This window comes from Chrysemys picta, chromosome 7 (assembly GCF_011386835.1).
Source record: "Chrysemys picta bellii isolate R12L10 chromosome 7, ASM1138683v2, whole genome shotgun sequence".
Lineage (NCBI taxonomy): Eukaryota > Metazoa > Chordata > Testudines > Emydidae > Chrysemys > Chrysemys picta.
Window position 1 is genome coordinate 33,182,591 of NC_088797.1, and position 21,864 is coordinate 33,204,454.

Consider the following 21,864-nt stretch of genomic DNA (forward strand, 5'->3'; position numbering starts at 1 on the left):
CCGTCAGTACGGGAGGAGAAGAAAGGATGCACCAGCAATTACTCAACTCACAAGAGAGGGCCACCATATAGGGGGGAGCAGCTAATTAGTCCCTTGTTTTATTGGGGAGCAGAGCAGTAGTAGCCTGGGTGTCCACCCTGAAATTAGGGCTTGGTCTTCCCTGTGCCGTGGTCTAATGTTGGACTGGAACCAGGACTCCTGCCTGGGTTCTATCCCAGCTCTGGGAGAGGAGTGGGGTCTAGTGGGTTAGAGCGGGGGCTGGGACTCCTGGATTCCATCCTATTCCCAGCTCTGCCACTGATCTGGGGCACGTTCCTTCCCCTCTTGATGCCTCTGTTTCCCCTCCCACCCTTGTCTAGTCAGACTGAGCTCCTGGGGGCAGGGACTGTCTCTTCCTTTGAGCCTGCGCAGCACCTGGCCTGATGGGGACCTGATCTCAGTTGTAATCTCTAGGCACTACGGCATAATTAAGAAGCGGTTGATTTGCATCATCTGGGGCTCTGCTCCTGAAGTTCCTTGGTAGCGGATCCTTGGGAGGTCTGTCCATCTCATGCCTCCAGTCACACAACCTGAGGGGGTGAGCACCCCCTGCAGCTCCTGCTGAAAATGGGACCCTCCTACAGGGATGCATGTACGCATGGACTCACACTTGTGAGCAGAGTGGGCACGGCGTGGGCACACGCCCACTAAGCTTGGTGCCCTAACAGCACAGATGTGTGCTGTCCAAATTACAGATGTGTGTGAACCTGGAGGCAAGACTAGAGGAGGAACCCAGAGGGGTGCTAGTCCCACAGAGGGGTTTGCAGCATATCAGTGGCTTGCAGGTAGACACCAGGCAATGTAGATCTGCAAAAGCCCATTGGATAGACATGTAACTGCAAGCCAGTTATACAGCTGGGTATGGTACCATTTGCATTCAGGGGTGGGGGAGGGCACTGACAGCTGAAATACAGAGGGAGCTGGGCAAAGAGTGAAAAGAAACGAATTTTATCACAGAAATATCCCCTCAGTGTTTGTCACTTGACTGCTAGAGCAGCAGCAGATATAGTGGATAGAGCACTGGCTGGGAGGCAGGACTCCTGTGTTCTATTCCCCCCTCTGCCATTGCCCTTGCGGTGGTCCCTTCCCCTTGGTGCCTCTGCTTCTCCTCCCTCCCTTCATCTATTCAGCCTGTGAGCTCTTTATGCAGAGACTCTGTGTCACTGGGGGTTTGTCCCGCTCCTGGCACAATGGGGACCCCAGTGGTCAGAGCCTCTCACTGCTGCTGTGATCCCCAGTTACAGCCATGCATGAGCACGGCGGCAGGACTGAAGGGTACAGATGTGTCTTCTGCCGCTCCAGCTGTGTGGGGGTGCACTGTAAATGCACAGAGAAATGCAGCTGGGTTTTATGCCCTTCCGGCTGTGCGAAATGATGCATTGGAAATCAGCAGCACCGGGATATTGTTACAGGGGCCTGAGTCTCCAGCGACGGTAGTGGGGATTGAAGGTGAGCCATGCTTCTGAAAACTAGGCCATGAGCCAGAACCTTAGCTGGGATAAGTCAGTAGCTACACTGACTCCAGTGAGTGCCCCCTGCTGAACAACCCACCCTGCTCCCTGCATCACGGCCCCTCTAGTGTCATGCTGGGGTCAGAGGGCCCCCTGCTGAGTCCCCACTCTGCTCCCTTCAGCACTGCGCCCCCTAGCATCAGGTGGGGATCAGATCTGACTTCTACATGAAAGCATCCCCTGCTGAACTCCTTACAGCCTCTGGCCAGTGAGGGCTAGATGTGCAACCAACATCTCCCACCCAACGCCCATGTAATGCCTGCCTGGTGCAGCTCAGAATGCCATCTAACTGGTCCCTGGCTGGCAGAGAGACTGAATGGGGCGTGAGCAGGGTTTCTCCAGAGCATAGGGAGGCATGCTGGCCAGCGTGGGGCCGTGTGTGTGTGGGTGCAGGGGGCCTGGCTCTGGGAAATCTCACACACAAGGGGGGAGGCCGACTCATCCCTGGCACAGGAAATAAACATGCACTGAAGGGTCCTGGTGCTCCCCAGACAATAAAGAATGGAGCTAATGAACCAGGCCCGGTGCAGCACCAGGCGCTCCCTGCACTGCCAGGCTCATAAATCCCCCCTTGCTTCCCATCAGGGAGGAGACAGCGTAAATTTCATGCCCCACCACGGCCTGGGTGATGCGGAACAGATAGTGCGGTGGAGAGGAGGGGGTTAAGAGCAATCACCAGTGTGGATGCTGGGCAGATGGAGGGGGGTCAATGAGAGTGTGGGATCTACCCCCACCAGCCCATGCTGTGATTTCCATTCCATTTAGAGAGGACACAAAGCCACATCAATCTGTGGCTGGGTGTGTTTCTGCAGGGATGGCGGGATTCTGCCTGCAGCCAATGCAGTGTCTCCCATGGATGTGGCTCTCTGCTCCACTCACTTTCTGCCTGGATTTATGGCTCTTTCCTCACTACTCCCCGCCCTCTCTTCCCGCTCTCGTTCTATGCCTCTGGCCATAACAACTCTGGCTGTGATCTTGTCAGATCTTAGCACTTGGCCACAGAGGGGATTGGCGCAAAAGAACAAACCTGCGCGAGACAGCGGCTCCTCCTGGCTAAGTTGGGTCATTGCGCTGGTAGGGAGAATGGCAGGACAAACCCAAGGGACTGGGAAGTTCACCTTGCAGTCAGTGCTGGGGGGCGCTGTGCTGCAGGGAGTGGGGTGGAGGGCTCAATAGGGGGCACTCTTGCCCTGGATCTGGAATTGAAGCCAGGTCTCCCTAGTCACCTGAGCAACTGAACTATCCTTCCTCTCTCCCTCACCACTCCGGATCAGACCAACGAGCCCATCCAGCCCAGTATCCTCCCCACTCCCCCCTGGATCAGACCAATGAGCTGCTCTCGCCTGGTATCACCCAATGTCCCTTGTCACTCCAAATCAGTCCAATAACCCACATGCCCACCGTGCTGGATCAGCCCAACAGGTTTGCTAACCCAGTACCCCATCTTCGACAGTGGCCAGCGCCAGCTGCTTCAGAAGCAGGTTCAAAGAACCCTGCAGTGATGGGTCCCCCTGCCCCCAGCTGGTCCCACCCGGAGGAGTTCAGTTACTTCCATAGCCGCTGAATTCTACCTCTGCACAGTCCGGTATCTGTCTAAAGTCCTGAGCCCTCGTTGGAATGTGGCTAAGCTCTCACTCCTGGGTAGATCCTGTGGCAGTGAGTTCCGCTGGCTAATGGCACGGTGGAGGGGAGCATTTCTAGGGATCAGTTGGGAACCTGACACTTTCCATCCTCTCAGCCTGGCAACATGAGCTGGGGCCAATCAAAGCTCTCAAAGTCCTCCAAGATCCCATTAATCACTGCCTCCCTCTGCCTCCTCCTGCATCATCCGCTCTTTGTGAGGAGTGGAGAGGGGTTTAGAGGCCCTGGACACCAGCCTCCCCGCTCCCAGCAGGGTACTTCTCCCCGAGGGATTCCCCAATTGCAACATAAATGACAACATGGCACAAAGGAGCAAAGCCAGCTTCCAGCAAGCCAGAGGTAAAACCTCTTCTTCCTTCTGCATAACCTCCCTGCTCAAGGAGGGAGTGTCCACCTCTTAGGTTTCCCTAGCCCTGGTTTAGTACTCAGTGCGGAGATGCAGCCGCCTTGGAATGCTGGCTGTTTACACAGGGATCTTTCCTCCAGTGCGGAGATGCAGCCACCTCTGGTGTAGAGAATAGGGGCTGTTTATATGGGGATCCCCTGCCTGGTGCTGAGATGCAACCACCTCTAGGGTGGGGTGCAGCAGCTCCTCAACAGTCTATTACAGCAATGCTTCCTGAACCACTAAAGGCCCTTTCATTCAGTCAGCAAATGGGAAAGGAGGTAATAAAGGGATGCTTCACAAGCTGGGCCTGAATCTGTGTGGTGGGAGGGGAGTGGGATCCAGTGCTTTGAGCAGTGGGGGTTGGAAGCCAGGACTCCTGGGTTCTATTCCTGGCTCCATGAGGGGAGTGGGGTCTAGTGGTTAGAGCAGGGGTTGAGGGCTGGGTGCAAGGACTCCTGAGTTCTATTCCCACTTTCCCCAGTTGGGCTTTGATTTGTGTGATTGGGGAGGGGTGGCTCCAGCTAACTCTTAGGTCCTGTAAATCCTGGAGCAGCAGCGAGGTGTGGGGGAGCCATTGCACCTGCCGCCTGCCTGGAGAAAGGCAGACAGGATGGTAAGGGAGGCCTGGGGCTGAATGTGTTGGGCCAGCCAGACCCTGAGGTGTCTAAGGGTGTGGGGATGGTGCCTGCTAAATACAGGTGTGATACTGGGGACCTGATCAGTGGGGAAGGGCAATGGGTTAGTGTAATGCAGCATAAAACTGGGGGTGGGGAGTTTAAGGGGGCATCAGGGTGTGTGTGTTGGGAGCAGTGTTTATCGGGGGGGTGCACAAGAGTGCAGCTGTGTGAGTTCACAGGTTTCTCTCTCTATTTGTGTGTGCATAGAGGTGAGAGGGTAGTGCTGGATGAGTTCATAGAATTGTGTCTCTCTGTGCAGGTATCCATAGGGATGTGCTTGCGTGTGTGTGTAGCACTATGTGAGTTCATAAGGCTGTGTCTTTGTGTGAGTGTACACAAGTGTGTAGCTTTATGAGTTTACAGGGATGTGTCTTGGTGTGCATGTAGCAATGTGTCAGGTCACCAACAGGTGTTTGTGTGAGTTCAAAGGGGTGTCTGTGTGCACACATGAGCACAGAGATTGTGTAGGTTTTTACATTCATGAACAGGAGTTTGTGTGTCAGTGTGTGCGCAGAGGTTTGTGCCTGTGCATGTGTGTTTCTGTGTGCATACACAGGGATGTGTGGGTGAGTGTGTACCTTTGGTGCATGTGTGTGAGTGCACCTAAGTGTGTGTGTGCCTCAATGCATGCAGGAATGTGTGTGTGTGTGTGTGTGTGTGAAGGGATGTGTGTGTCAATGTATATAGGTTAATATGTGTGTAGGGAGTGAGTGCGTGTAGGGGTTAGAGTGCGTCGGTGTGTGTGTAGGGAGAACAGTATGTCAGGATGTGTGTAGGGTGTATGTGTGTGGCTGTGTGTGTGTGTAGGAGATATGGGGGGACAGTGTGTCAGGGTGTGTGTGGGATGTGTGTCTTTGCCAGGGTGTATGTAGGGTGTGCGTGTGTAGCGGGGACAGTGTGTCAGGGTGTGTGTCCAGTGCACCCTGTAGAAGCCCCCCACCCACACGTGCCGGCAGCAGAGAGAAGGACCCACCTGTGCTGGGCTCACACTCCTCCAGGTCCTCATCATCACTGGGGCACTCAGCTGACGCCACCAACAGGTCGTCTGTGTTCTGGGGAGAGAGGAGAGCACAGCTCAGTGAGGTGGTGCAGGGCACGCCCTCCCTGCACACAGCCCCCCAGCCTGGGGCCAGCCTGGAGCTAGTGCCCCCTGGAGGGGGAGGAGCTCATGGATCATTCCTCACACCCTGAGCCAGCCAGGCCTGGGCGCTCCTCAAACACTCTCATGTTTTGGTCCCCACCACCCATGGTAGAACCTCGTGCCTCAAAGTCAGTTCTCTGAGGCCTGGGCACCACGTCAAATTTAGGTCCACACAGTCTCGGTGTGCAGGGGTGTGAACCCCGCCCTGGCCCCCATAGCTATCCGGTGCAGACGCAGCGAGGCAGTGGGAAGAATGGCTCGGAGAGACGGTGTGCCTACACTGACGGGAAAAACCTCTTCTGGCGGTGCAGGCCGGTGGTACGCCGCAGGGCTAGGCCAGCACAGGTTGCTATGCCAGGCCAGTCCCCTTGGCATGCGTCTCCCACATCCCGGTGCAGTGCAAAGCAAGGGGGAGACCGTGCTGTGCGGTCCCACTGGGTCAGACACATGGCTTGGCTGGCGAGCAGCCGTGGTTGGGTCTGGGAGCCTTGTAGATAGACCAGAGCTCTGCAACCGTTCAGAAGTGGTGTGCCGAGTCTTCATTTATTCACTCTAATGTAAGGTTTCGCGTGCCAGTGATACATTTTAATGTTTTTAGAAGGTCTCTTTCTATAAGTCTATAATATATAACTAAACTATGGTTGTATGTAAAGTAAATAAGGTTTTAAAATGTTTAAGAAGCTTCATTTAAAATTAAATTAAAATGCAGAGCCCCCCGGACCTGTGGCCAGGACCCGGGCAGTGTGAGTGCCACTGAAAATCAGTTCGCGTGCCGCCTTTGGCACACGTGCCATAGGTTGCCTACCCTTGGGCTAGACACTGGCCTGGGACTCCGGAATTCTAGCCCTGGCTCTGGGAGGGGAAGGGGGCCTAATTGTTGGGGGAGCTGGGAGTCAGGATTCATAGGGTCTATTTCTGCCTCTGCCACTGACTTTAAGTGACTCCTTCCCCCCACCCCCTGCCCCTACTTCCTCTCCAATCCTGTGTCTTTGGGACAGGGTCTGTCTGTGTCTGTGCAGCACCCAACACAATGGTGCCCCAATCTCATCTATGCCGGGCCAGGTGGGCCCATCGGTCTGATCTGGGATGGAAGGGAGGTGGGGACACTGGGCTGCTAACCCATTGCTCTGAGCTGGGCCAGGGGGATACTGGGCTGGCTCGGTCTGGCTCCTAGCTATTCATCTCCCTGTTCCCCATCCAGCGAGGGTGCCATGTGGTGTGGGAAGGGAGAGGCCCGCTCCCCAGCAATCAGTATTCCAGAGCTGGCTGTGCAGATCATGCTCAGCGTGTCGGAATTAGCATAACAAAGACTTGGACAGGGACCCCGGGGCAGGGAATCAATCAAGGCCCTGGCACAGCAGCAGGAACGGCAATGTGGAAGCACTGCAGAGTGTGTGTGGAGGGGGGGTGATACCCCCCTGCAATCACACAGCTAGCCCCTCTCACATGGAGCCAGCTGTGTCTAATGCCTCCCCCCTCCTGCAGCCAGCTATGTCTGATCAGCCCCTCTCCTGCAGCCAGCTAGGTCTAATCCCTTCCCCCGCAGCCAGCTGTGTCTAATCCTCACCCTGCAGTCAGCGGTCTGATCATCCCCCCTCAGCCACTGGGTCTATTTCTCACCTTCTCCCCCCCCCCCCCAGTCAGCTGTGTCTGATCGCCCCTCCCCCCCTGCATACAGCCAGCTGTGACAAATCCCCCCCACCCGCAGCCAGCTGTGTCTGATCACCCCCCCACCCGCAGCCAGCTGTGACTGATCCCCCCCTGCACACCGCCAGCTGTGACAAATCCCCCCAACCCGCAGCCAGCTGTGTCTGATCGTCGCCCCTCCCCTCTGCACACAGCCAGCTATGACAGATCCCTCCACCCGCAGCCAGATGTGTCTCACCCTGTTGTAGTCAGCTGTCTGATCATCCCCCCCTCCCCACACAGCCCACAGCCAGCCGTGTCTGATCGCCCCTCTCCCTGCACAGCCAGCCAGCTGTCTGACCCCCCCCCCCGCAAATAACCAGCTGTGACTGATCATTTCTCACCCCCCCCACCCCAGCTGTGTCTAATCCGTGCCTCTTCTGCGGCCAGCTGTTCTGGTTCACCCTCACCCATCTGTATCTGATCCCCCCCTTCTCCTGCATTTAATCCCCAGCTACCTCATGAGCCACCACCCCTCCCTTCCTGTCCTTCAGAAAGGCAGAGGCCTGCTCTGAAAAGCAGGGGGCATCTAGGAGTCCCTGGCCCCAAGAGTCATTGCTTGAAGGCAAATCCTGAGAGGATTTTAGGGGGCTGGTTCCAGGATCCCCTTTACAGGGTATGACCAGGAAGGGCAGGTGAGGTGAGGATACAGAAAGGGTGGGGCAGATGCAGACAGGGCTGCCCAGAGGGGGGCAAGTGGGGCAATTTGCCTCAAGCCCTGGGCCCCACATGGGCCCCCATGAGAATATAGTATTCTATAGTATTGCAACTTTTTTTTTATGGAAGGGGCCCCTGAATCCTCTGGTCAGCCCTGGATGCAGGCCCCTGGGGGATTCCCCATCTCCCCAGCTGTTCATTAACTCTCCCAGTCTGGCTTCCTTTGGAGCTAATAGGAGATGCAACAGGCTCCCTCCCCACCCAAGGCCTCTCCTGCACAGCACACTCACGCCTCCAAGGGCTCTCCGCCTCGAGTGCTCTCAATCAGGTCCTCCTGGGGCGAGTGCTCTCAATCAGGTCCTCCAGGGCTCTTGAGCCGCTTCCCCGTTGGCCACTGGCCGCTTGAAATAGCGACTGAGATGGCGAAGGACTTACGGCAAGTGGCATCCTGCTGCAATTCCCCAGCTAAGCAGCGCTGGGCTTGGCTAGTAGGGGGGACAGTAGGGGGTGCTCTCCCTTGCAGTCTGTGCTGCACTAGGAGGCGCAGTGCTGCAGGGAGTGGGGTGGGAGGCCAGCAGGAGGTGCTGGCAGGCAGGAGCAGGGGGCTGCAAGGCGCAGGGTAGGAGCTCAGTAGAGGCGTTCTGTCGCAGGCAGTGCTGGGGGCATGGTCTGCAGGGCTCCACAGCACAAGCTGTGGGTGGAGAGCACCTACTGCTTTAGCAGTGCTGTACCTCTGCGGAAGGGGCTGCGAGCGGTGCCCATGTCGGCCATGCCGAGAGGGTCTGGGCATACCAATGAACAGGAGCAGGGGCAGTGTGCCCTGCTCCTGCCAGCACGTGTCAGAGATCAACGGAGCTGCCTTGAAAAGCAGGGCTCTGGGGCAGAGCCTGAGAGGAGGCCTGGAGACCAAGCTGCTTCTTAAGTGCAGAGAGGATGGGCTGTGCTGCCAAAGCACCCCCTGCTCCCAACAGGACTGAGTCCTTGCTGGAGGGGGCAGCTGCCATTCTGCCAGGCCTTCAACAGCATGTGTCCTCCAGATGCAACTGGGACTAGAGCCCTGGAGTCCTGACTCCCAGCCCCCTGCTCTAACCACCAGCCCTCCCACTGCTAGGATAGAACCCCGAGGTCTTGACTCCCAGCCATAGGCGTGCGCACAGGGTGTGCCGGGTGTGCCCAGGCACACCCTAATGCAGGGGTGGGCAAATGGCCCCCCTCTCCCGGCGCAGCAAGCTGCGGGGTCTGCGCTCCCGGGCTGGAGTGCCCGGCTGAGTGCAGCAAGCCGCCGGCCCCTCTCCCGCCTTCCCCCCTCCCCTGGAGCCATGCCGCCGGGCATGCAGCACTCTGGGGGCCAGCTCTGCAGGGAGGCAGACACGCTCCCCCCTCCCCTGGAGCCATGCCGTCACGCGCGCAGCACTCTGGGGGCCGGGGCTGTGCGCTCCCGCAGGGCAGTGTTTGGCTCCGTGGGGAGGCTAGGAGCCTCATTTCATGGTAAGGGGTCCAGAGCCAGGGGGGTTGGATAAGGGGTGGGGGCAGTCAGGGGACAGGGAGCAGGGTGGGTTGGATAAGGGGTGGGATCCCGGGGGGGTGGTTAGGGGTGGGGGGGTCTCTGGAGGGGACAGTCAGGGAGCAGGGGGGGGTGGAGGGGGGATGGGAGTCCCGGGGTCTGTGAGGGGGTGGATAGGGGTCAGGGCAGTCAGGGGACAGGGAGCAAGGAGGGTCCTGGGGAGGCGGTTAGCGATAGGGGGTGGGATCCCGGGGGGGTGGTTAGGGGTGGGGGGGTCTCTGGAGGGGGTGGTCAGGGGACAAGAAGCTTGGTGGGTTTGGATGAGTCAGGAGTTCTGGGGGGGGCTGTCAGGAGGCAGGGGTGTGGAGAGGGATTGGGGGAGGCAGGGAGTGGGGGGGTTTGTATGGGTTGGGAGTTCTGGGGGTCCTGTCAGGGGGCGGGGAGCGGTTGGATAGGTGTGGGAGTCCTGGGGGTCTGTCTGGGGGTGGGGATGTGGATAAGGGTCAGGGCAGTCAGGGGACAGGTAGGGGGTAAGGTCCTAGGGGGGCAGTCAGGGGACAAGGAGCAAGGAGGCTTAGATAGGGGTGGGGTCCTGGGGGGGCAGTTAGGGGCAGGGATCCCAGGAGGGGGTAGTCAGGGGACAAGGAGCAGGCGGGATTGGGAGTTCTGAGGGGGGAAGTCAGGGGGTGGGAAGTAGGAGGGAGTGGATGGGGGCAGGGTGGGGGTGGGGCTAGGGTGGGGGCGGGGCACCCTGGGTGCACACCCTAATGGAATGGGCTGTGTACGCCTATGCTCCCAGCCTCCAGCTTGTAAGCTCTTTGGGGCAGGGATGGTCTCTCAGTAGGTGTCAGTGCAGAGCTGGCCCCATAGAGCCGTGAACTTGGTTGGGGGTGGGGGCCTGTGCAGTGCCTGGCCCAAGGGGACCCCGATCTCAGTTGTTGGGTCTTTGCAATGCCAGGTACAACAGGAATCCTGAGCTCGGTTGGGGGTCTGTGCAATGCCTGGCACAATGGGGATCCCACTTTGTGTGTAGGGGTCTGTGCAATGCCTGGCATGTGGGGACCTTGCTCTCTGTGTGGGGGTCTGTGCAATGCCTGGCATGTGGGGACCCGCTCTCTGTGGAGGGGTCTGTGCAATGCCTGGCACGGTGGGAACCCCGCTCTCTGTTGGGGGGGGTCAGTGCAATGCCTGGCATGATGGGGACCCCGCTCTCTGTGGAGGGGTCTGTGCAATGCCTGGCACGGTGGGGACCCTGCTCTCTGTGGGGGGTTCTGTGTGCTGTCCAGTGCGACAGGGCCCCTGAGTGTCAGGTGGTCTGTGCAGCATGTGGCATGACAGGAACCTGATCTCTGTTGGGGGGTCTGTGCAGTGCCCAGCCTGATGGGGACCAGATCTCGGTTGCGGGAGGGGTCTGTGCCGTGGCTGTCACATAGCAAAACACACCCGAGGCAGTCCTGTGTGATGGATCTCTGGTCTCATGGCTCAGTGCCAGCATTCCCGTGTCCAGTGCTGGCCCCTCATGACAGCCATAAATCCCTCCTGAATGGGTACGGCCAGTGCATTAATCCCATCAGTATCCTGGCCTGGCCCCAACCCACTAATGAGACTCACTGTTCCTGCTGTGCAACTGTGCCCAGCCCCTGCCTATCACTGCCTCCCGAGCCCCACAGCTGGGCTGTCCCCCTGCAACATGGAGGAGCCATGGATGCATGTAGTCCAACTGAAAACCAGCACCATAACAAGAGGTCACTACACCTATGTCTATACATGGAGCACGGAGGGCATTGTCCCCATAGGTCCAGCCTGGGGAGCCCCCCAAAGCAGGGATCCCACACTCAGATTTGAGCCTCCCCACTCCTAAACAGGAGGGAGTGGATAAGCACCCAGGATGGATGAACTGCTGGGGACCTGGGACGAGGAGCTGTTCGTATCCAGCACCTTCTAGTGGACTGAGCAAATGACTCCTGGGTTCTATCCCCAGCTCTTGGAGGGGAGCGGGGTCCAGTGGGTTAGGGCACGGGGGCTGGGAGCCAGGTTTCTAGGTTCTATTCCCCTCTCTGCCCAGCTCATGTCTTGTTTGTGGTGGGGCTACGCCACTGTCCCTTCCTTGTGTCCCCCGGGCAGAGAACACTCTCCAGATGGGCGCCTGGGTGCCAGAGCACAGAAAAACCCACCGCAAATAGAATCCCCTTTAAACTCCCTGCCTTTCATCTCTGAGTCATCTCCCCACACACCAAAACCTACCCCCCCAGCCTCTCTCTCAAGGATGGGAAATCAGGCTGGTCTAATTACTGCTCTGGTTGCCATGGCAACAGGAAGATGACTTTGTCAGCGATTTTTATTTTTCATACACATGGGCGTGAGGAGGAAGAAAAATCCTGTGGCTGCTGCGGCAACAGCTCCTGGGGAGGGTGACCCCAGAGGTGAATAATGACACCCTACACCCTGATCCAGGCAGCACAGCACCAGCCCCCGGCCTGCCCTCCATCCTCCTCTGGACCCTACCCCCTGCCCACCCACCCATGATCCCCCTGCTCCCCCCTTCTCCAGCCCCCAGGTCCTGCACCCTTCCATCTTTCTCCAGCCCCTGCCCATCACACCTGACCACCAGGCCCAGCCCACCCATCCATCCTCCCCATCCCCTTCCCACCCCTTCTTCAGCTGCAGCTCCTGCCCATGCCATCCATCCTTGCCCTGTGCCCCATCCCTGCCCTCACTGCTTCCATCCTCCTCCAGCCCCCTGCCTACCTCCCAGTCCCAGGCCCTGCCCACCCCCTCAACCCTCCCCAGCACTAGGCCCTACCTACCTCCCCTCCATCCTCCTCACCCACCACACTTCATCCTCCTCCCTCTCCTGCCCATCCTCCTCTTGTCCCCCAGGCCTGTCCCACTCCCTCCAGCCCATCTCCCCCCCCAGTTGTGTGTTTGACAGTGAGGTGAATGCCTCTCCCCAAAATCAATTTGGGGGGTTTAAATCCCGTTCCCGCTCTACCCCCACCCCCGATCGCTCCATTGTGATTGCAGGGACTGCCCTCCCAAAGGACCACAGCCACCGGCCCCCTGCTGTTTACTTGCTTGGGGGCCAGCCTGGCTAACTCGGCCCTATTCTCAGGAGATGCCGGCTCAGGGAGCAGGGCTCCAGGGCTGTGATATACAGTGGCCTGGCAGGGGGATGGCACTGGCTTACCAAGAGCTGTGGGTATCAACCTGGGATGTTTTTCTAACAGATCTGCTCTAGTTCACCCAGCAATGAATTCAGCAAAGGCCTATCCAGGAGGTTTTGCAGAAGGTCAGACAGACTAGATGATCCCTTCTGGCCTCAGACTCTATGAATCCATCTTTGCCAGATGACCCTTTGCCTGACTGACTCTTCCAACTGGTCAGGAACGCTTTGATGAAATATTTCACAGCCAAAAGAGCCCATTCGTCAAAGCTCAATGTGTCCCTGGGGTCGGGGAGGCTCCAACGAATTTCCCGGTTCAAAAAAATGTCAGAAACAAGCTTCCAAATGGTTGATACTTTTGAACTGGAAAGATTCGGGGGCTTGGCTCAAAATGAATTTCCATTTCCAAATTAACTTAATTCAGACCAAAGGTGACAAAAGAGAAGGAAAACCAATCAAAACCACAGGGCCACAGGGCTGGGAGGGACTCTGGGTCACCGAGTCCAGACCCTGCTATTGCATGCACCGCCATCAGAGAATCTGGGTCAGAAACAGAACCAGTTCCATCTTCAAATCGGAGAGCCATGCGCCGCCACAAGGCTGCTCCAGAACCTGTCTCCTCTGCTGAGCGATTTCCATTTCCCCAACTGACGGGTTTTCCCTCGTTTGTGCACTGTCCACATTTTGACTTCTTCGGGGACAAATGCCCATGATTGCCAAAAGCCCCATGGGACAGAAAAGTTGTTTCCTGCCCGGCCTGAAGGCACAGATTGGTTTGAGTCATAGAATTATAGAATATCAGGGTTGGAAGGGACCTCAGGAAGTCATCTAGTCCAACCCCCTGCTCAAAGCAGGACCAATTCCCAACTAAATCATACCTGCCAGGGCTTTATCAAGCCTGACCTTAAAAACCTCTAAGGAAGGCGATTCCACCACCTCCCTAGGTAACCCATTCCAGTGCTTCACCACCCTCCTAGTGAAAAAGTTTTTCCTAATATCCAACCTAAACCTCCCCACTGCAACTTGAGACCATTACTCCTTGTTCTGTCATCTGGTACCACTGAGAACAGTCTAGATCCATCCTCTTTGGAACCCCCTTTCAGGTAGCTGAAAGCAGCTATCAAATCCCTCCTCATTCTTCTCTTCTTCAGACTAAACAATCCCAGTTCCCTCAGCCTCTCCTCATAAGTCATGCGTTCCAGCCCCCTAATCATTTTTGTTGTCCTCCGCTGGACTCTTTCCAATTTTTCCACATCTTTCTTGTAGTGTGGGGCCCAAAACTGGACACAGTACTCCAGATGAGGCCTCACCAATGTCAAATAGAGGGCAATGATCACGTCCCTCGATCTGCTGACAATGCTCCTACTTATACAGCCCAAAATGCCGTTAGCCTTCTTGGCAACAAGGGCAAACTGTCGACTCATATCCAGCTTCTCGTCCACTGTAACCCCTAGGTCCTTTTCTGCAGAACTGCTGCCTAGCTATTCGGTCCCTAGTCTGTAGCAGTGCATGGGATTCTTCCGTCCTAAGTGCAGGACTCTGCACTTGTCCTTGTTGAACCTCATTAGGTTTCTTTCTTAGAATCCTTTAATTTGTCTAGGTCCCTCTGTATCCTATCCCTACCCTCCAGCATATCTACCACTCCTCCCAGTTTAGTGTCATCTGCAAACTTGCTGAGAGTGCAGTCCACGCCATCCTCCAGATCATTAATGAAGATATTGAACAAAACTGGCCCCAGGACCGACCCTTGGGGCATGCCGCTTGATACCGGCTGCCAACTAGACATGGAGCCATTGATCACTACCCGTTGAGCCCGACGATCTAGCCAGCTTTCTATCCACCTTATAATCCATTCATCCAGCCCATACTTCTTTAACTTGCCGGCAAGAATACTGTGGGAGACCGTATCAAAAGCTTTGCTAAAGTCAAGGAATAACACATCCACTGGTTTCCCCTCATCCACAGACCGAGTTATCTCCTCATAGAAGGCAATTAGGTTAGTCAGGCATGACTTGCCCTTGGTGAATCCATGCTGACTGTTCCTGATTACTTTCCTCTCCCCTAAGTGCTTCAGAATTGATTCCTTGAGGACCTGCTCCATGATTTTTCCAGGGACTGAGGTGAGGCTGACTGGCCTGTAGTTCCCCGGATCCTCCTCCTTCCCTTTTTTAAAGATGGGCACTATATTAGCCTTTTTCCAGTCATCCGGGACCTCCCTCGATCCCCATGATTTGTCAAAGATAATGGCCAATGGCTCTGCAATCACATCCGCCAACTCCTTTAGCACCGTCGGATGCAGCCCCATGGATTTGTGCTCATCCAGCTTTTCTAAATAGTCCCGAACCATTTCTTTCTCCACAGAGGGCTGATCACCTCCTCCCCATGCTGTACTGCCCAGTGCAGCAGTCTGGGAGCTGACCTTGTTCGTGAAGACAGAGGCAAAAAAAGCATTGAGTACATTAGCTTTTTCCACATCCTCTGTCACTAGGCTGCCTCCCTCATTCAGTAAGGGGCCCACACTTTCCTTGACTTTCTTCTTGTTGCTAACATACCTGAAGAAACCCTTCTTGTTATTCTTAACATCTCTTGCTAGCTGCAACTCCAAGTGTGATTTGGCCTTTCTGATTTCACTCCTGCATGCCTGAGCAATATTTTTATACTCCTCCCTGGTCATTTGTTCAATCTTCCACTTCTTGTAAGATCAGCAAGGATTTCACTGTTAAGCCAAGCTGGTTGCCTGCCATATTTACTATTCTTTCTACACATCGGGATGGTTTGTTCCTGCAACCTCAATAAGGATTCTTTAAAATACAGCCAGCTCTCCTGGACTTCTTTGCCCCTCATGTTATTCTCCCAGGGGATCCCGCCCATCAGTTCCCTGTGGGAGTCAAAGTCTGCTTTTCTGAAGTCCAGGGTCCGTATTCTGCTGCTCTCCTTTCTTCCTTGTGTCAGGATCCTGAACTTGACTATTTCATGGTCACTGCCTCCCAGGTTCCCATCCACTTTTGCTTCCCCTACTAATTCTTCCCGGTTTGTGAGCAGCAGGTCTAGAAGAGCTCTGCCCCTAGTTGGTTCCTCCAGCACTTGCACCAGGAAATTGTCCCCTACATTTTCCAAAAACTTCCTGGATTGTCTGTGCACCGCTGTATTGCTCTCCCAGCAGATATCAGGGTGATTGAAGTCTCCCATGAGAACTAGCGGGTTGGACAGCATCAGCGCACGGGCAGAGAACGGCTCCACCAAGCCACTTCTCCCCAAGTGCTCCCATCTTGCTAAGGGACAACATGTCAGGTCTGTTAGCATTCAGGATTCCAGCTCCAGTCTTCCTGGTTTGACTAGAGCAGACCCGGGAGAACAAAAGATCCTAGCAGGGCTTAAAGGGGGACCAAATCAAGTGCGTCTGGAGAAACTAGCCCTGCCTAGTTTTCTGGGGGAGAAGGGGCTGGTAAGGGTTTGTATCTGTGGATGCTCTTAATCTGGAATTAGTGTCCCCTCCCCACACAGAATTAATCAGGAATAGCTAGTCCGCTTTCAATTCACCCACTCCCTCAATCCGGCTTAGCATTCCTGTGTAGACAAGCTCCAGACAGAAACGTGTGCAGACTGTAAACATCTTTCATCTCCGATGCATTGAACCTCTTGCTAGCTGCACACCACTTTGGTTTCAGAAAGCTATCTGGGTGCTGTGTATCTCTGGCCACAGGTTCCCAAGGTAGCATCTGCGGGGGAGCATGGTTCATCTGCAGTGTGCTGCCATCTCCCCAGGAGAGGTAAAGGTCTGGAGGAGGCCTGGCCCATGAGGGTGAGTGACAAAGTGGGAATTTTCTGTAACAGTTTTATGAAGCCTATGTGTTTACCCAGTATTTTGCATGACTCCCCAATGGGGAAGAAAGGACTGCCTGCTCTCAGGGCAGGCTGGCAGACATAGGTATGAATGTCACCTTGCTGTCTGAGCCTGAATGAGTCACAACCAACCCCAAATCAATGGCAAATCCAAGAAGAGAATGGCAAACCTGATCACCAGGCCAATGCCACCTAGAGCAGTCAAGGACCCAGAGGGAGTTGGATTTCTCCACCTCTCATCAGGGAAGTTGAGCTGAGACCCCAGGTGGAGAAGAAAGGACTGGAGAAGGGGCTGGGGAAGAAGCGCTGGCTGCTGGAGGAAGCTGGTAGCTCCCACCTGGGAACAGACGGAGGCGGGCAGACAGACAGACAAAGCCTGACCCCGGGGCCGGGCTCTGGGCTGAGCAGAATGGACTGTGCTTTAACCTTCAGCTCTCTGTGCTAAGCCACAGGCTGCCTCTGCTGGCGCCAGGTGACTAATAAACCGGCTGCCCTGGGGATGCTGCTTGAGGGTCCCTGGAAATGCTGGCTGAGGGGCATCAGCCCCTGAGGGGTGGCCAAGGCCCTGCCAGGAGCCTGTCTCAGCTGGACTCGCTGGGCAGAGCTCAGGGGGAAGCAGGAGGGCTGGACCCTAAAGGGTGAGTTTCAGCAGGCAGGAGGCCTTGTGGCCTGCCCTGGAGGAAGAGTGAGAGCCCTGGGGTCTGGCACTTCCTCTAAGAGACTGTTCCAAAGCAGGGGTACTGCCCCGAGCCTGTGGATCTTTGACAAGGGGGGCACTCAGAGACCAGGCAGCGGGACAGTAGGGCAGTGAGCCCTGCAACTGTGTCAGGACAGGAGACTAGACCTCAAGGCATCCCCTGGCATCTCACCGGTCCCCTGCCTTACCTGGGAGTTGTCAGCTCTGAGGGAGCGCAGGGGATGGGGATACAGGATAGGAAAGCCAGCCCCCCTCAGTCCCCTTGCATCTTGCCTGACTCCCAAAATCCCCATACAGGCCCCCTAGTTACCAGACCTCCCCCCATCTTCCCATCTCCCTTCCCCGAGTAGCAGACCCCCCACCTTCCCATCTCCCTTCCCCTGGGTACCAGTCCCCCCCCACTTTCCCATCTCCCTTCCCCCGAGTACCAGACCCCCCAACCTTCCCATCTCCCCTCCCCCGGGTACCAGCCCCAGCCCCACCTTCCCATCTCCCTGCCCCTGTGTACCAGTCCCCCCCACTTTCCCATCTCCCTTCCCCCGAGTACCAGATCCCCCCACCTTCTCATCTCCCTTCCCGCAAGTACTAGACTCCCCCCACCTTCCCATCTCCCCTTCCCCAGGTAACCAGATCCCCCCACCTTCTCATCTCCCTTCCCCCAACTACCAGACCTCCCCACCTTCCCATCTCCCCTCCCCCAGGTACCAGACCCCCCCACCTTCCCATCTCCCCTGCCCCGGATACCAGACCCCTCCTCACCTTCCCATCTTCCTTCCCCTGGGTAACAGATCCCCCCCACTTTCCCATCTCCCTTCCCTGGGTACCAGACCCCCCCACCTTCCCATCTCCCCTTCCCCAGGTAATCAGACCCCCCCCCTTCCCATCTCCCCTGCCCCGGGTACCAGACCCCTCCTCACCTTCTCATCTCCCTTCCCCTGGGTACCAGACCTCCCCCCACTTCCCCATCTCCCTTCCCCTGAGTACGAGACCCTCCAACCTTCCCATCTCCCTTCCCCAGTTATCAGACCTCCCCCTGTCTTCCCATCTCTCCTCCCCCAGGTACCAGACCCTCCCCCATCTTTCCATCTCCCTTCCCAGGGTACCAGATCCCCCCACCTTTCCATCTCCCTTCCCAGGGTACCAGATCCCCACACCTTCCCATCTCCCTTCCCTGAGTGCCAGACCCCCACCCACCTTCCCATTGCCCCTGCCCCTGGTACCAGACCCTCCTCACGTTCCCATCTCCCTTCCCTGGGTACCAGACCCCCCCACCTTCCCATCTCCCTTCCCCTGAGTACCAGACCCCCGCTCAATTTCTCATCTCCCCTCCCCTGGGTACCGGACTCCCCCTCACCTTCCTCTCTCCCCTCCCCACCTTGGTTCCTTCCGCCCACTCACCTGGGTGATGCTGTCACGCATGGTGGGAGAGCGGCCGCGCCGCGTGGTGGTGGTGGCCATGGTGGTGGTGGTCTCCATGATGGTGGTGGACATGTCGGCCAGCAGGGTGGTGGCAGTGGTCTCGGTGGTCATGACGGAGGGCACCTCACCCACCAACCGGAGGTTCCCCTCCACCCACACATTGGGGTCACTCTCGGCCGCCAGGGACAGCACCTTGAGCCCGTTGTAGTAGAGCCCTGAGATCTGGCCCTGGAAGGGGCGGCCCTGATCCCGGCCTCCGATCTTGATGGCGGCCTGGCTGTTAAATATTGTCAGCTGTCGACCTGCCAAGACGGGGTGCAGGGGAGTCAGGATGGGGAAGGGCGAAAGAGGAGGAGTGAAGCCCATGGGGGGAAGGAGGGATGGAGTCGTAGGGTGGGGGTAGCAGGGGAGGGAAGAATAAACAGAGAAAGAAAGATCCTGAGTGAATGGCGGGCCGGGAGAGAGGCAGAGCTCAGCCAGCCAGGGGCTGCAGAAAGCAGTGGTCCCCATGACAGCCCCCCAGCCACTGTCCTGACTGGGGGACACAGCGACACCCCTGCCCCACGTTCTCACTTCCTCCTCCCACTTCACTCCCTGCCAGCCACCAACCCCTGCACTGGCTTCTAACGCACCTGCACATGGCTTCGGGCTGCCACACACCCCTCCCTCTACCCCCAACCACCCATCTTCTTCCATCCCCTCCATCCAACCCCCTCCTTCCCCAACTACACCCCCTTTTTCCATCCCCACCACCCCCTTCCATGCAATTCTCTCCTTCCCTCCATCCCCAACCACACCCCCTTCTTCCACGCCCTCCAACCCCTCCACCCCTCTCCCTACACTCCTTTCCTTCCATCCATCCAACCCCCGCCTTCCCCCCACCCCTACCACACACCCCTTCTTTCATCCCCTCCATCCATCCATCCCCTCCTTCCATCCCCCCTCCATCTGCCCAACTACCCTTCCCATCTATCCACCCCCAATCACCACCTCCCTCCCTCCCTCCCCCATTGATCCACCCCCCAACCTCTCCCACATTCCTCCCACCATTATCCCTCCACACCCTCCATGTATCCGTTCCCAGACACATCCTTCCATCCCCCAACCCAATCCCCCCACCTCTCCATCCACACCTCCCCGCCCCTCCATCTGCCCCCACATCCCTCCATCTCCCACACCTCCACCCATCCAACATCCCTGAACACCCCTCCGTCTATCCCTCCACACCCTACATCTATCCACCCCCATTCCTCCATCCATCCACCTCCTCCATCCCTACTCCTGCTCCACCCATTCATCCCCATACTCACTCATCTAATCTATCTACCTTCCCTCCCAAACTGCCCACCTTTCCCTTCCAGACCCTTGGGACCCATTTCTGCATTCACAGCCCCTGCATGGAACAGAGACAGTGAGCGGAGGAGGAGCGAGAGACGTGCAGGCACAGAGAGGCGCTGGGCACAACCCAGACATTTGAATTGTTAGATCCCCTCTGGCTGATAATGGGATATGGGGCCTTTCCCCTCTAGGGGGTGCCAGCTCCAATCTGGCCCAACTGTAGGAGATGGAAGGGTGGAATGACTGGCTCATGGTGGCGGGGAATGGGACACGAGGCCCTTCCCCTCTCAGGGTGCTGGCTCCGGTCTGGTCAGCTAATGGGGAAGGAGTGTGTGCGGTGAAGGGGCAGTGTTGGGGCATGAGCTGGTTGGCCCAGGAGTTCACAGCATCAGAGCTGTGCAGCCCCTCCTCCCCACATGTCAGACAGAAGGCTGCAGTGCAGCTGTCCAGGCTGAGGGGGAAGGAGCCAGACGCACCTGCCCACCTAGGAGACTGTGGGGAGGGCATGTGTGTGGGGAGTGGCTGGAGAGGGGTACGTGTCTATGGGGGAGGGGCTGGCAAGGGGTATGTATCTATGGGGGGAGGTGTGTGGGGGGAGTGGCTGGAGAGAGGTACATGTCTATGGGGGGAGGGACTGGTAAGATGTGTGTGGGGAGTGGCTGGGGAGGTGTACGTGTCTATGAGGGGGATGGGCTGGGGAAGTGTTCATGGGGAGGAACTGGAGGAGGGAAGGCGTCTATGGTGTAGGGGCTGGTGAGGTATGTGGGGGGAAGGGCTGGAGAGGGGTATGTATCTATGGGGCGAGCGGCTGGTGAGGGGTATTTGTCTATGAGGGGCAGGGACTGGGGAGGTGTGTATGGGGACGGGCTGGTGAGGAGTACATGTCTATGGGGGCCAGGTATGTGGAGAGAGGCTGGTGAAGGGTATGTGCGTATGAGGGGAGGGGCTGGAGAGGGGTGTGTGAGGAGGGACTAGAGAGGGGTACGTGTGTATGAGGGGAGGGGTTGTGGAGGTGTGCGTGGGGAGGAATTGGAGAGGGGTATGTGTCTATGGGGAGGGGCTGGGGAGGTGGGTGTGAGGAGGGGATGGGGAGGAGTATGTGTCTATGAGGGGGAAGAGGTGAGGAAGTGTGTGTGGGGAGGGGCTTGTGAGGGGTACATGTCTAAAAGGGGGAGGAGCTGGTGAGCTTTGTGTGGGGAAGGACTGGAGAGGGGTACGTGTCTATGGGGGGACAGGGTGAGAAGGTGTGCGTGGGGAGAAGCTGGAGAGGGGTATGTGTCTGTGGAGGAGGGGCTGGGGAGGTATGTGTGGGGAGGGGATGGGGATGGGTACGTGTGTAAGTGGGAGGGACTGGGGAGGTGTGTGAAAGGGATAGTGTCTATGGGGGGAGGGACTGGTGAGATGTGTGCGGAGAGGGGCTGGCGAGGGGTCCATGTCTATAAGTGGGAGGGGCTGGACAGTGGTATGTGTCTATGGGAAGAGGGGCTGCGGAAGTGTGTGTGGGGAGGGGCTGGCGAGGGGTACGTGTCTATGAGGGGGATGCGCTGGGGAAGAACTGGAGGGGGAAAGGTGTCTATGGTGTAGGGGTTGGTGAGGTGTGTGGGGGGGAAGAGCTGGAGAGGGGTATGTATCTATGGGGGGAGCGGCTGGTGAGGGGTATTTGTCTATGAGGGGAGGGGCTAGAGAGGGGTACATGTGTATGGGGGGAGGGGATGGACAGCGTTATGTCTACGGGGAGAGGGACTGGGGAGGTGTGTGTGGGGAGTGGCTGGAGAGGGGTACGTGTCTATGGGGAGAGAGGCTGCGGAGGTGTGTGTGTGGATGGGCTGGAGAGGGGTACGTGTCTATGGGGGGAGGGCCTGGTGAGATGTGTGTGGAGAGGGGCTGAAGATGGCTACGTGTCTGTGGGGGGAGGGGCTGGGGAAATGTTCGTGGGGAGGAACTGCAGAGGGGTACGTGTCTATGGGGTAGGGGCTGGTGAGCTGTGTGTGAGGAATGGCTGAGGAGAGGTATATGTTTATGGGGGAGGGACTGGGGAGGTGTAGCGGCTGGAGAGAGGTATGTGTCTATGGAGGGAGGGGCTGGGGAAAGGTGCGTGGGGAGCGGCAGGAGTGGGGTACATGTCTATAAGCGGGCGGGGCTTGTGAGCTGTGTGTTGGG

At 57.3% G+C, this 21,864-nt stretch overlaps 2 protein-coding genes across 40 annotated transcripts in view; both read right to left on the bottom strand.

Moving 5' to 3' along the window:
* Positions 1–21,864, bottom strand: part of LOC135972852 (serine/arginine repetitive matrix protein 2-like) — a 303,518-nt gene that overhangs the window by 128,223 nt on the left and 153,431 nt on the right. The gene's annotated exons all lie outside the window — the stretch shown is intronic.
* The window catches only part of NRXN2 (neurexin 2), a 316,444-nt gene that overhangs the window by 10,522 nt on the left and 284,058 nt on the right, over positions 1–21,864 (bottom strand). For all 39 annotated transcript variants that reach the window (XM_065553022.1, XM_065553023.1, XM_042849667.2 and 36 more), the window contains 2 exons: positions 18,346–18,668; positions 5,230–5,308 (listed from right to left, as the gene is read on the bottom strand). In XM_065553022.1, coding sequence (XP_065409094.1) covers positions 5,230–5,308; positions 18,346–18,668 — 402 coding nt within the window. The remainder of the gene's footprint in view (positions 1–5,229; positions 5,309–18,345; positions 18,669–21,864) is intronic.